The following is a 14195-nucleotide window of genomic DNA, read 5'->3' on the forward strand; positions in this document are numbered from 1 at the left end:
CTTGCTCTGAGCACTGTGGCTTTTCCAGACAGGAACTGGAGAAGTTAACAAACAGCAGCACCATCCAACCCTGCCCTCTGGCAGTGGGAGCCATTCCCTGTGTCCTGTCCCTCCATGCCTTGTCCCCAGTCCCTCTCCAGCTCTCCTGGAGCCCCTTCAGGCCCTGCCAGGGCTCTGAGCTCTCCCTGGAGCCTTCTCCTCTCCAGGTGAGCACCCCAGCTCTGCCAGCAGACAGGTGCACAAACACAGGCAAGCTTTGCTAGGGCAAATTCTCACTTGGATTTCATAGATCTGCAGCTTGGAGAGCAGGAGAGCTGCAGAGTCCTGTCCAGGGGGATGTAAGGATGGAGGGAGAGCCCTTTGGTGAGTTCCCTGCTCTCCTTCCATCCCAGAAGCCACAAGAAGTTCCTGGCTATCCCAGCTCTGAGTGGGATATTTCCCCTCTCAGGGTGGTGGTGAGGCAGAGGAAGGCGCAGACCTTCCCCTTCTGGCATTTCTTGGGCTCTGAGGATGGGACAGCCCACAGGACACGCTGGGCAGAGGGATCTGATGTTTCCCAAGGGAGGATCATCTGTTTCCTGTGCACGAGCTCATTACAGAATAATTAAACAACCCCTTTATTAGCTCTGGCAGCACAGGAACGTTTGGCTGAGCAGGAGACAGCCACACCAGCGTGTCCCAGAGCGCTCTGCACCCGAGTGACCCCGAGCTGTGCTGCCACTGCAGAGGGAGGAAACCTCATCAGCTCCACCGCCTCTGCAGGGCTGCAGGAAGGCATTATTACATGGAAACAAATATTATTAATATTTTACAGCTGCACAGCTCCTTCCTGTGCACAGAGCATCCCCCGGGACCCCCGGAACGGGGGGATTTGGGGCTGGGAGGGCAGAGCTTGGCAGGGGCAGCGGCCCAGGGGAAGAGGAGAGTGTGCAGCTGCAGGGCAGCGTGAGGCAGACACCCCAAAGGGCCCCGACACGCCTGGAGAGCGGCAGGGACACGGGGATACCCAGGGAGGGAGAGGCAGGAATCTCCCGCTGCGGTGTTCCATGGAAGAAGAGCACCATCTAATGACTCCTCCTAAGCCCTCGTCCCGAGCTGCTCGGAGCTCCGAGCTGCTCCCGCTGCTGCTCCATCCCAGGCCAGGCGGTGCCCAGAGCACCGTGTCCCGCTGCTCCGTGTCCCAGCTCCGGGATGCTCCCAAGGGATGCTCATCCAGGCTGGGCAGGGCTTGGAGCCTCCTGGGACAGTGGAAGTGTCCCTGCCCGTGGCAGGGAGGAGCTGTACAACCCCCGAGCCCGCGGGGTGTTCGGGGCAGGGCAGTGCTTGTCCCGGTGCCTCTGGAGCGTGTCCTGCCTGCTGCTGCCGCTACCTGGCCGAGAGACTCCCCGCTGCTCCTTCAGCTTTCGGGACATGCGGGGCTCTGGCCTCCAGATATTGGGATGTGCAGCCCTGAGTGCCTCCCGAAGGGTAATTCCTATTGAAAGCAAGCAGGTGCTGGGTGAGGTGAGGGGGCTGAGTGCTCTGGAGGCTGTGTAGGAAGGAGTATTCCTTGGAACACTCGGGAGCAGTTCACGGGAAATGACAGCAGCACTTAGTGGTGCAAAGAGATTGCCAAATCTCACTTCTGAGATGAGAGATGTGCACAGATGAAGAAATCCAGGCTTCCAGCCTGGAAAATTAGGGATCCCACAACTGCCCAGGTTCTGCTGCTTATTCCAACTCCGCTCTTGGCTCAAGGCTTCAGCTGGGATTGGAAAGGAGCAGCTTTGTCCTGCGTGGGAAATGGGACCTGTGGCCACTTGTGGGGCTGGGGCTGATCCTCTTCTGCCTGCGGGGCTGGAAAAACCAGCTGGGTTAGGGCTGGGATTTCACATCTGGGCTCTGCTGATGCCTCACAGAGTGCCAGCCGAAAGCTGGATGCAAATGTTTGGGATTGTGCAGAAATTGTTTGCAGAGCTAGGATTTAAACTGGGGGGCTGATGGTAATCAGCTGCCTTGCTTCCATGAATTTTGGGGCTGCCTTCTGAATCCCTGCTTGGATCCTGCCCTTTAATGTCTGTATTTGTAATGCCTGCAGACGACAACAGGAAAGGGTCATCTGCTTTGGGGATTTCAATCAGAACCAAAGTGAATAATTTGTCCTCTCTGTTAATGAAAAATCCCAAATCACCACCAAAGGAAACAAGACCAGGATGTGTCAGAATCTGGAAACGGGAATTGGGAAATCACAGGATTTCCACAGCAAGAAGAGACTTTTCCATTACTAACAGGAAAAAAAAAAAAAGGGGAAAATATTGATTTTTTTTTTTTTTAATGACGATTTAATTTTTTTAATGCAAAAGTGGGTGCCCCATTTGTGGGAGTGCTCCCGGCCGGTTGGAGCAGCCTGGGCCGGTGGAAGGTGTCCCTGCCCGTCCCTTTCCAGCTCGGAACCGCAGATGGCAGCACGAGCCTGGAATTGCTGCCTCGCTGCTCCTGCGGGAGAGCACCGCCATCCAAACCTCTTCCTTAAAAACCCCGGGAAACCGAGCGGGAAACCAGTTTAAACTATTTGTACACAAACGGGGCAAAACAGAAGGCCAAGTGCCGCGTCCTGCATTTGGATGCCTCAAGGCGTTTAAGCACTTTCTAATATTTAATGTGCTGTTAGTTCAAGGAGCTTCTGTTGCTTATATCTAAAGGAGAAGAGGTTTTCATATTCTGAAGAAAAGATTTGCTGTTACTCCTTTTACACAGCATCACTTTCAGCTCTGAGCTGGTGCCATGAAACCCTGCCTGCAAAGAGTTAGTGGAGATAAATTAGGAATGTAAATAATAATATAAATACAGAAATATAAATAATACAAATAATATGAATATAAATATAAAATATATAGATATATGTCTATATAAATATATATATAAAATATATAAAAAAGATATATACATATATATAAATATATAAATATAAATATAGTATAATATAAATCATATAATAATTATTATAACTTAGTGTTGAATTGTCTCATTATTTTGCTGAGAAGCTGCAGTGAGATCTGCCACACTAACACTGTTCCAGATTAACTGAGTGTATTTAGAGAAGAATGAAGAAGTTCCAAGCTCATATTTATCTACTTGCATGGATAAAATACTTGTCAAATCAGCGACACACAGGTGCTGGCAGGAACTTACCCTTTATCTGTCACCCATCAGTTTAAAAACCCCCAATCTTGTTAGTTCACATCCATGTGGCAATTTTTTTTTCCCATAATGTTACAGAAAATGCAGTTATCTTTTTACTAAACTCTTCAAATGCCCTCAGCAATAAAAGTGCTTTAAGGGTTATTAATTTGATTGAAAAATTACAAGCTAGACTGGAAAGCAGCTTTTTGTTGGAACAATATGTGGGAAAGTCTTTGTTCCTGAGGTATTAAAATGCAAATGTTAAAAGCAAGAGGGTACTGGTGTCATAAAAAGAAAATCATTATCTCAAAGGTGATTATTGCTTTGCAGTTCTGAGAAATTTCCAAGTACTTCACATGCTTTTTCTTAGTAATGGAAAATGACCTGTGTATGATTCCAGTCACAAAAACAGCTTTGAAAAATCCTTTATTAAGCCTTCAAAAAATTATTTCTGCCTCATCCTAAAACCAAACAGTTCTGCCTCAACCCAGGGCGTGCATTTTACACCAGGCTGTAAAACTGTGGGGATGCAGCCTGAAACCCGGTGGAACCAAGGCACGAAACAAGGCAGCAGCACACTCATCCTGCTTTTCTCCTGCTCTGAGCATCACGTTTGTGATCCCAGAAATGCTCTTTGCCCGCTGGATTACTGTGGAGCTCTTCATGGGGAAAAATAAACCGGGGCAGGGGGGAAGGCTCAGTGCTGCCACTGCCGGGAATTCCCAGACTCCCAGCTGTTTGTCCCTGGAGTGCCCCAGGAAGGGCTGGACGTGGCACTCGGTGCTCTGGGCTGGGCCAGGGTGGGCATGGGGCACAGCTGGGGCTCAGGGGTCTTTTCCAGCCTCAGCCATTCGGGATTCCAGGACTCCATGCCCATGGCTGGGGTTTTGCTTGCAGGGTCACAAATTCGGGTGTCTGTCCATCAAAACCCTGCTGTGCCAGGGACCAGAGCATCGGTGGCACTTCGGGTTTGTCCTCCCAGGGAGCTGCAATTTGAGATATTTGGGTGTTGCAGCTTCCAGGGAAAACACCTCGGGGACAAATGTGATCTCCTGGAGCTGAATTGTGATTCACAGCCACCTTCTGCAGGTGGCTCTGGTGGGAGCTGGAGATCCTGTCGAAGATCCTGCCCCAAAAAAACCAACTCTTGGGTTCTGTTCTCACATCAGAAACCAACGTGCAGCAGGGCTGTGTAGCAGGATTCAGGACTCTCCTGTTCACTAGAACACAATTTATTATATATATATATATATATACGAGAACCATGTTGTGCAAGACTCAAGAGCGGTCTTGCCCTCTTTGCTGATATCCTGCTGCTGGTTTTCATCCCTTAAAAAATTACTGTGTGCTATTCATACAATTTGAAAAACATGGAGAAGTGGTGTAACATTGGTCGTTACTCCCCACGGTTTTTAAAATTACTTCACACAGGTTTTAAATCATTCCAGTTTAAGGGATGTTTCTTAAAAGTTTCCTAATCTTCCTCAAGGGAGGGAGGAAGATCTCATCTTAATCCTTGTATTCTGTGAGTAACATTTGTGTTGCAAAGGCACTGCACAAAAATCAGGGTGTCAGAAGCCACACTGGAAACATTCTTTTTATTCACTGAGCAATTTTTTCCTGTGTTTATTTGCTGGTCTGTATGGCAAATGTCTTTTTCCTTTTGACCTTTCCCTGCTCCTCCAAATAAACCCCCAGATGACTTTTGCTGCTCTGTCCAGCTGTGTGTGCTCTGTAAGGAAACAATCCAGATTAAGAAAAGTTTAATTCTGGCTCACTGGCAGCAAACTAAGTTGAAAACAGTTCAAAACTCCTACTGAACTTCAGGAAATCACTTTTCCATAGACTCTGCCTCCATTTAAGTAATTTGAATAATTCAGGAACAGATAAACCAGGATAGCCAGCAGTAACAATGGGGTAAATAAAGTGTTCCCAGGACTACCATGGAAAGTGGAGGGAGTTTAAAATGAATTGTGGAATGTTTTAAAAGAAACACACCCGGGGGCTCTGATGGATTTTAGCTCTTCGCTGAAGAGGGAGAAGTGTTCCAGTTGTTCTCTGCCAGAGGATATTTACGGGCTTTCCTTTCTCTCCCCAGACCTTTCCCCAGGCTGGAATGCCTCTGGGGGCAGGAGAAGGCGAAGGGGAGCTCCAGCTGTGTGCCAGAGGCAGCTCAGGGCCTCTAATCTCCCAGTCTGCACACACAAGATTAAAGATCCGCAAAGAGTTTTGATTAAGAACGCAAAGTTAAGAGATTAAATACCAGGAAGCCAAATTAAAGAGCTTTAAGTCAATCTCTGAACTCATCAAAGTTCCAAATTTCTAAGCTGTCATTACAACACAGGATTAGTGCAAAGCTTCCCTACCCTGATTTGGTGTCCTTCCCTCAACAATGTGATTTATTCCCCGCTGCATCTCTGTGCTCCCATAAACCCAGCTATTGTCTTGTCTGCAGAGTTCATCCCACCTGGATCCCGGGGACTTTCCTGGAATTCCAGCCCTGCCCCAGACAGCCTGGGGCCCACGGCGAGCCTCCTTTGTGCTGCCCTGCTCGGTGCACTGTCACCAAGTGTGTCAGACCCTAGAAAATGCCCTTAGGCACCCACATCATGGGCTGAAGGAATGAACACAGCCCAAGGAATAAACACATCCCAAAAAATAAATACATTCCCCTTCCTTCTCATCTCTGGCTGGGTGGATCCCAAAGACCTGGGGAAAAGGGGGACACCGGAGTGGGATGAGGCCACTGTGGTTATTCACCTCCATGTACCTGAAAATGAGCCCTGAAAGTCCAGAACTGGTGTTCACACCTCTCTGGAGCCAGTTCTATCCAGGTTCTATCCAGGGATCTGCTGAAGCAAAGAACTGCTCTGAAAACACATCCTGCAAACTGCCACAGTTGTTATTTAAAGCTCCTGCTGTAATGCATTAGAGTAAATGCTCCCCTGCTTTTCAGGATAATAAATCCTGTCCTTCCCATTTTTTATTTATGGAATTGGCATCTCTCAGCTACATTAAGATTGTGCTTTCCAGGGCTTTTTCCACAAAAGATAACTTAATAACGTTGCTAAATGCTGAGCTAATTAAAGCTTTCACTTGAAGTTACTCTCCCTTGTAAGACACTGTGCCAAGTGAGCCATTTCCAAATTTGCATCTCAAGCCTTAGAACTTTTTATAAGAGTTAAACACACAATTCCAAGCTTTTTGAACCGGCTTTTTAACTTTCCCAGATCCCTGTGCAGAATGTCTTATCCAGAACATCAAATTTATATGTTAAATTATGGGGAGTTCTTTTTAAAGGAAAATTGAAACTTTTGTTCTTTATTGAATTTTATTATCCTCTTTTACCAGTGCAGTCACTATTAGTGGTTATTAGTGTAGTAATTATTAACAGTTATTTAGTGTGGTCATTATTAATGGCTACTGAGTGTAGTTATTACCAGTGTATTTTTACTCTTAGAAGCCATATTAGAGTGAAGCTTCCCATCCTCTGGAATTACTGGAATGGTTGCCCAGCAGCTCCAGCCCTGAGCTGATTCTCCACAGTGTAGCAGGCCCAACCCATATCTGCCTTTTGAACAGCTCCCACCACGCTGCTCCTGCTCTCTACTTTATTGTTACAGTCCTTTAAGTGCCAGAGACCAAAAAACACCAGCATCAATTCAAAGTCCTGCTTATTGAATATTGCTCTTTCCTGGGCAAACTGGGGGCCAGATACGCTGGCAGGAGCAAAACCTAAAGAATATTTTATTTTTTGTGAGAAAAAAGAAAACTATGCTGATTTCCCAGAGCGGCTGTGGCTGCCCCTGGATCCCTGGCAGTGCCCAAGGCCAGGCTGGGCTGGAGCAGCCTGGCACAGTGGAAGGTGTCCCTGCCCTGGCACTGGGTGATCCCTTCCAGGATCCCTTCCAAGCCGAACCATTCCATGATTGTCTGATGATGATAAATTCATTTTATCCTCTGTTAAAATCACAGGTACAGCAATTCTGTGTGGTGCCACCAACAACAGGGGGCTGATCCAGCAAGTGCCCCGTGCCCGGTCCTGCCCAGTGCTCGGGTGCCTGGAGCATTAGGTTCAGAGGTTGTGCTCCTGAGGCACTGCTGGCATTTGTGGCTGCATTCAAAGGCTGTTCATGTTTCCCCGGTTAAACTAATTACTATTATTTCCTTCTCCCGCTCCCTCCCCCATCCAACTGTTGTTTAATTAAGGATAGCGTGCTGCTCTTCAGTGGGTGTTTGTTTATGGCCTGATAAATGTCGGGAATATGCTCTGGTGGGAAGTCTTTTAGCTGGGAATACTCAGGTCCTTTTAACCACTACTGCATCTGTAAGGAAGAAAAATTCTTTTAGAATCTCCTTTTCTGATGATTTTAAAATATTTTCATTATTAATTTAAAGGGAATGTGCAGTTCAAATTGTGCTTTTTACAATAGCATTCTCGTTTTTTGCTTTTGTTTTGTTTTTTTTTTTTCCTTTTGGTGTGGTTTTTTTTGAATCCTTGTTTGTTTGTTATGGTTACTTGCTGGCAATCTGCATGTTTTGAACCTGGAGAGGAAAAGTGCACTTGTGATTTACAACAGTAGAGAATCTGTACAAGCTATTGTGCCTGTGGGCACATTTATTTTTATTGGTTGTGAAGAGCACCTTTTTCAAAGCCAGCTCAAGCAGCAGCCTCTCTTTTTGGCTTGTAACCCCCAAAGTTTGGCCTGCAGCAGTTTAAGGACCGTGAAGCTGGGATATGCTTTGCAATCAAAATTAAATCTGAAATTACTAATTTGGACAGCAGAGACAGTTGTGTCCACACGTTGCAGACTGAGGATAACTTGTCTCCTCTGTTCCCAGGGGCTTGCCTTAGTTTATGGAATTAGATTTCTGACCAAGACCCTATTTCTTCGCTTCATCTGCTATTGACCTGAGCAACAGCAACAAAAAATAGTTACAAGTTCTTTATCACCTCAATATCCTAAGAAAAACCCTTACAGGGATATCTACATCTCTGTTTTTGTGTGGGGGAACTCAGGGACCTCTCAGGACTCCTTCCAGTTCAATTTTCGGGCTTCCCTGTGTAGGACATTGGAATATGTCTAGAAAGAGCAAAAGAGGTCCTGTATGTGTGTGTGTGTGTATATATATGTATATATATATATATATATATATATATATATAAAATTATTGTGCTATTTCCAATAGCACTAGAAGGTCATTTGATAGGGAAATCCCCTTTACAACCCTTAACTCCCAAGGTGCTGTTGGATTTCCTAAACAAACACAGAAGTGCAGCCATTTATTAAAGCAAACCCCTACACTGCCTGAGTTGAATAAACATTGATCATCTATTAATATTAAGACTGGTATGTCTTGCTGCTGCTTTGGCTCTGGATCAGCATCACCATTTATTAACATTTTGAAATAGCTCTGCAGAATGGATGATGCTCAAACTTGTACCTGAAAAATCTCCCCAGATCTCTCCACAGAGAACTTGGGAGGTGAGGAAAGCAGAAAAAAATCAGCCAAGATGGATGCAGGAAGTTCAGCCCCTCATTTTACCCACTTTCTATGCATTTTACATAAATCAAAGGCCACGTTTTAAGTCTGTGTTAGATCATCAAATAGCTCTTTTCAAAATGTCAGCAATTCACTGCCCAAATAGCCTGCCAAATAATATTTAATCAATTGCAAATGGGATGCAGATTCTCCTGGAAACTTCGGGGAATTGTTCACCTCAGCTAAATGCAGGTAGCACTTTAGGTCACTTCCTGCACTTGCCTTGGCTGAATTGGGCTGGACAAAACTCTGATTGGAATTATTGCAGAAATGTGCAGAGATAAAGCTGAAGGCCAAATAATAATTACTGCAGCCCTCCTGCTGAATGCCTCTTCCTTAGCACTGGGTCTCATTAAAACCAATAGAAGGAGCACAGAACAAAAGGCCGTGTATTTACTGAGTTTAGCCTGTAGATAATGAAGTGGCAAATAGGTCATGCTGCTTGGGAATTTATTTAAAGCAATTTTATTTTGATAATGCCAGCTGTCACCAAGTGCTGCTGGCAGGGATGGTCTCCCAGTTAATTTTTCTTCCTACCTGAGCAAGCCTTGACCCTTGAAATACCAGCTTTGTGTGCACAGCGCAGCCCCGGCCAGGGGCCTGGAGGTGTGGGCACTTTGCATGGTAAGAGCAGAAACTGGAAAAGGGAATTTAGCCATCCATAGCTGGGCAAGTTCGCTGTCTTTAATTCCACAGTCAGATAAACTTTATACTTTGCTTTATACCTTTGGGCCTGCTGAAAGGGTTGCATTGCAGCTCTTGAGCTCCAGGCATGCAGTGAAATGAGGAGATAACTTTGGGGTCTGGAGGAGAGCAAAGATCCCCCTGCAGGGCTCAGTCTCTGGCTGGGATGGCATTTCTGTCTGGAGACAGGGAGGTGATAATTTGGGAAAAGTGGGGACAGTGACAGCACGCTGGAAAAGATTTCCTTGAGCCTCAGAGCATCCCCTAGGGATGCTCAGAGTGATTTAATCAGCAGGGAAAGATTATTTAATCAATCACGAACCCGGGGCTGAATTTTTTAAAGAGAAGTAATTTTCTGCTCATTCTGAAAGGGAAGCAGGAAACAAGTGTGTCTGACAGAAAGCTGTGGTGACATCCCGTGACAAGAGGAGCCTGTGCCAAACAGGTCTGAACCCGGTCCTTGTGCTTCCGAAGCGGCAGCGCCCCTGAATTCTGCTGTTGTTGCAGAGGGGCAGGCTGTGAGGAGCCCTTGTGATTAGAGACATTAACTAAACACATCACTCCTTCGGGGGCCAAGCCTCCCTTTTCACTTGGAGCGGGTAGCGCGTTAAAAATGACTGCTCTGGCAATTAGGAGAGCACGAACCCGCTGACCTGCACAGGGCTTGTGCTTTAGGAGAACCTTGGTAGCAGTATTTCTGCCTGTCTGCTTGTTAGGCAGCCCACTTTCCTTCCTCTGGACATTTAAGGTGTTGCCTTCTCAGAAGATGCTGCTTTCTTGGAAGGAAGAAGAGAAGGCAGCTCCATGCCCCGGACATTTCCAGGGACTCTGCCAGGGCCTCCCCACCCTCACAGGGAGGAATTCCTTCCCAATATCCCATCCATCCCTGCCCTCTGGCAGTGGGAAGTTCATTCCGCCTTGTCCTACCATCCCAAAGAGGACTTTGGCTTTTCTAATCTCCAACCAGACTTCCCTGCTGCTGTGCAGGGAAAAAGGCAGGGAAATGGGACTTGTTGGCATACAGGGAGAAGGTCACTGCAGTCAAGGAAAAGAAAAGTTTCACTCCCAGATTCTTGGAAAAAAGAACCCTGTCAGTTGTTTATTTATTTATTTAGAAAGCACATACAGCGATGCACGGGGAGGGGACAGAGATGCAGATCAGGTGAGCAGAGAAATCCAGCCCAGAGGAAGAGCCAGACACCTCCCGGAGGATCGGTAGTACATCAGTCTAGGCGAGCATTTCAGCTGCTGTACCTCTAGATTAAAAAAAGAAACCACAGGGAGCCTCTGAGGAGAGGGAATTTGCGTCCCCCAGGCGGGCCGGCTCTGTCCTGCTGCCCCTGCCCGCTCACGCCATGGTCTCCTTCCTGAGCGTGCGCCGCTGCTGGCAGGTCAGGATGCTCGGGAAGGACGATTTCCCCTTCGTCCTCGACCTCTTCTTCAGCTTCTTCTGGTGCTTGAGGGAAATTCCCAGCTCCTCCATGATGGCGTTGAAAGACAGACACTGTGGGGAGAGGGGATGGCATTAAATGCTTCCCACAGGAGAGCCCGGCCGAAGCTCGGACCGGGCCCTCACGGAGCCCTCAGGTGAGGGCAAAGCTCAGCCCGGACCCTCACGGAGCCCTCAGGTGAGGGCAAAGCTCAACTTGGGCCCTCACGGAGCCCTCAGGTGAGGGCAAAGCTCAGCCCGGGCCCTCACGGAGCCCTCAGGTGAGGCCGAAGCTCAACTTGGGCCCTCACGGAGCCCTCAGGTGAGGCCGAAGCTCGGCCTCAGAAGATCCAGCTGGAATAACTCCCTGGACACAACAGGTGACTGCACACTGCAGGGGTTTTTCCCTAACTCATCTTCCATTGACTTTCATTTAACTTTGGCCCAACTAAAGATGTTTATGCGTGTTTCTGAAATTCCCCACAGGCGCCTTCGCCATGTTTTGGTGGCCTCGCATCACAAAACTTACCCTTTCTCAGTTGTCCCTGACCTTACAAAAAGAACAGATCTCATTTTAAACACCATATACTTTACTCACAAAAGAACCATGAGCATGCTGGAGGAGACAAAGAGTTTTTTTAAGATTTCTTTGTGGTTTAGTTATTTTTCCCTCATGAAATGAGCGGACGTTTCTCAAATATAGCGCAGGCCTCAATCTTCTTCTTTTCTTTGGAAGGAATCTTTTCAAATATTGTGCGGAGAAGAAAGGAGATAATTACCACAAGAATAAGGGAGATAAATGGCTTGGAAAGAAAGAAGAGATCTTCGTTCTTCCCACCATCACAACAGACATTTGGGGTAAGTGGAAACATATTTTAAAATCCACAGCTGGAATAATTATGTGTAACACAAAGGAACACAACTAGCCTTTAAGTGGAAGTATTTGGCTTTGCAAAAAAACCCCACAACAATTGTTCCGTGCAAATATACATGAATAGATTATTTATATATAAAATCAAGTGATGGCAGCAGGGGAAAACAAAGCTTTAAGCCCCTTTCCTTCCCCAAGCTGAATAAAGTGTGTGACTGGTTCTGCAGCGAGCCCCTGTGCTCAGTGCGGGTGGGAATTTTGGGTCCTGTGTGTGCCACCTCGTCCTGTGGGCTGGGCTGCACACAGCTGAGATCCCAGACCGTGCCAGACTCATAGCCCGACATTCTCCTTCTCTGAGGTGCTTCATTTTTGTTCATCTGCGATTCCGAGGTCAATTAAACTCCTGTTAATTGGTGCCGCTGCCCAGACAATGGGCGCAGCCAGGGCAGCGCATGCTGTCCTTTCAAATGGCAGCCGTGCTGGGCAGGCCTCTGCTGCTGCAATTGTCATTTAAATACCCTCCCTTTGCTGATGGGAGCCCGGCATCCCGGCGCTCCTTCCCCCTGGAGCAGGAGCAGGTATCCTCCCGACCCTTTCTGTATGCGCCAAGCTTTTCTGAGGAGCAGCACCGCTCATCCCCAGACTAATGAACCCAAAGGCTCTGGGTGGATTACTGCTCTCTGTGGTCTCAGCTTTGACTGAGTTTTTAAAATCGGGATTACAAAGTGAATCCAGAACTCCGTGGTAACTGGGGTCCTATTAAGCCTCTGTAGGATTGATCAGTCTTACTTTTGTTTTCCTTCCCTGTGTTTCTCACTAGCCTCCTAATGTGTTGTATTTAATCCCAGCCGTTGCTCTCTGCAGAGTGCAGACAGGGATGATTTCTGCAGGTGGAAGAGTGTATTTTACTGCCTTGTTAATAGGCTGGTACTTTAATTTTCCAACAGGATTCCCATTACTCAGACTGTGCAATAACCACAATGCCTTTCACATTCATCTGCACAAAACACCCCCGTGAAGTTCATTTTGCATCTGCAGACAGATACACAGAACATATTGCTGGGAGGTTTTTAATATCTGATCTGTGCAGTGCCCAATGGCTCCACTTCCAACTGCTTTGAATTTTAAAATAATTATTATCAGGAAGACTGCAGGTTATTCTTAGGAAAAGTGGTGCAGAGCGAGCACAGCCTCAGCAGAATGGTGTGGGGTTTATAGGAAAGCCATGGACAAGGAACACACCCCAAGCCCAAGTCCTCTGAGCAGCACCTGCAAAGCAGCCTTCAAAAAGGGGATATTGACATTGAAATTTGATTAAAAAGGGAAATATACTGTTCTTTTGTCTCACATTCAGGTGGCCAGACTGAAAGGGTTGCTTCAAAACCCCGTTTTTTTCCCCATGCTGGTCAGTCCACTGCTGAGGTCTGCCCAGAACAAGAGCAGAGTGGGCACAGATCAATCCCTTTTACAACTTCATGATGAATTTAACATTTTGCTTTCAGCCAACTTAACTTTCTCATTCTGGCAGTGTCAAAATGCTGCTGGCCATGGCATGTAAAAGGAAATGTCATCCTTTAAAAACAGACTAGGTTCTGCTCTCTGTGTGATGTGGGACTCTTTCTTGGTGCCCTTTGGTCATTTCAGCAGCTGTTGAAGCATAGCCATGAAGCTCCCAAATCCTTCCTTACACTCCCATGCAGAGGTCTGTGCTAAGCTTTAGGAGAATTACAGACTCAGAATTACAAAACAAACAAATAAACAAATACCATAAAGTAGAAACAATGAGAAAAAAAAAAAAAAAAAAAAAAAAGAGAAGAATTGTAGTCAGGATTTATCAATCTGTTGCTTCTGCTGCTGGGCTACCACTGAGGACAAGGCATTAGCTGGGACACTGACCTGTGCCTTGTGCTGAAAGAAAATGGATTAATTTTTTGCACAGAAGGAAAAACATCCGGAATACTTTCTTTTAGTGAGCAAACTGCTGCTGGGGAGCACTGAGGATCTGTGTGAGTATTCTGTCACACAGATGGCATGAGGAGAGGCATATTCTGATGGCAGGAGGAGATCCCCAAATTAACTCCTTTAACCCACCAGAGTCTATTGAGCAGTGACTGTCAAAACAGTGTGACAGTAACCCAGGGATTAATTTAACTCTTCCCCACTTACAGAAACTGTTCCTTTGTGCTCTGTTCACAAGAAAAATCAGAAAAGCTGCTTGCTGCTCTCCCACATCACCTGAGCACCAGTGATGGTTTTTGATAACTGTTTTTGTAACTAGGGATGAGGCTCTGCCAGGGATAGCAGGAGCTGCTTTGGCGTTCCCCCAGGGAATTGCTGCCAGCCTGTGGGGCTGTCTGTGGGACAGCTAAACCCCGGGAACGCTGCTGTCACTGCCAGCGGGGCTGTGGGACTGACAGCTGGGACAATGTTTACCCAGCAAGTGACAGAAACGCTCTGCATCCGGCACTAATCTAAGGAGCAATTACAAAACTGGTCCAAGCTGCA

The 14195-nt window shown here is 46.8% G+C and overlaps 1 protein-coding gene across 2 annotated transcripts in view; it reads right to left on the reverse strand.

Annotated features, from left to right (window-relative positions):
- Nucleotides 1–10483: 10483 nt before the first annotated feature.
- Nucleotides 10484–14195, reverse strand: part of GRIK1 (glutamate ionotropic receptor kainate type subunit 1) — a 102534-nt gene continuing 98822 nt past the window's right edge. The window contains exon 16 of one of the 2 annotated variants that reach the window (XM_041460408.1): nt 10484–10894. In XM_041460408.1, the coding sequence (XP_041316342.1) occupies nt 10739–10894 (156 nt within the window). In that variant the 3' untranslated portion in view covers nt 10484–10738. The remainder of the gene's footprint in view (nt 10895–14195) is intronic. The other variant, XM_041460409.1, reaches the window with a different exon arrangement.

This window comes from Pyrgilauda ruficollis, unplaced genomic scaffold (assembly GCF_017590135.1).
Source record: "Pyrgilauda ruficollis isolate IOZ18807 unplaced genomic scaffold, ASM1759013v1 scaffold143, whole genome shotgun sequence".
Lineage (NCBI taxonomy): Eukaryota > Metazoa > Chordata > Aves > Passeriformes > Passeridae > Pyrgilauda > Pyrgilauda ruficollis.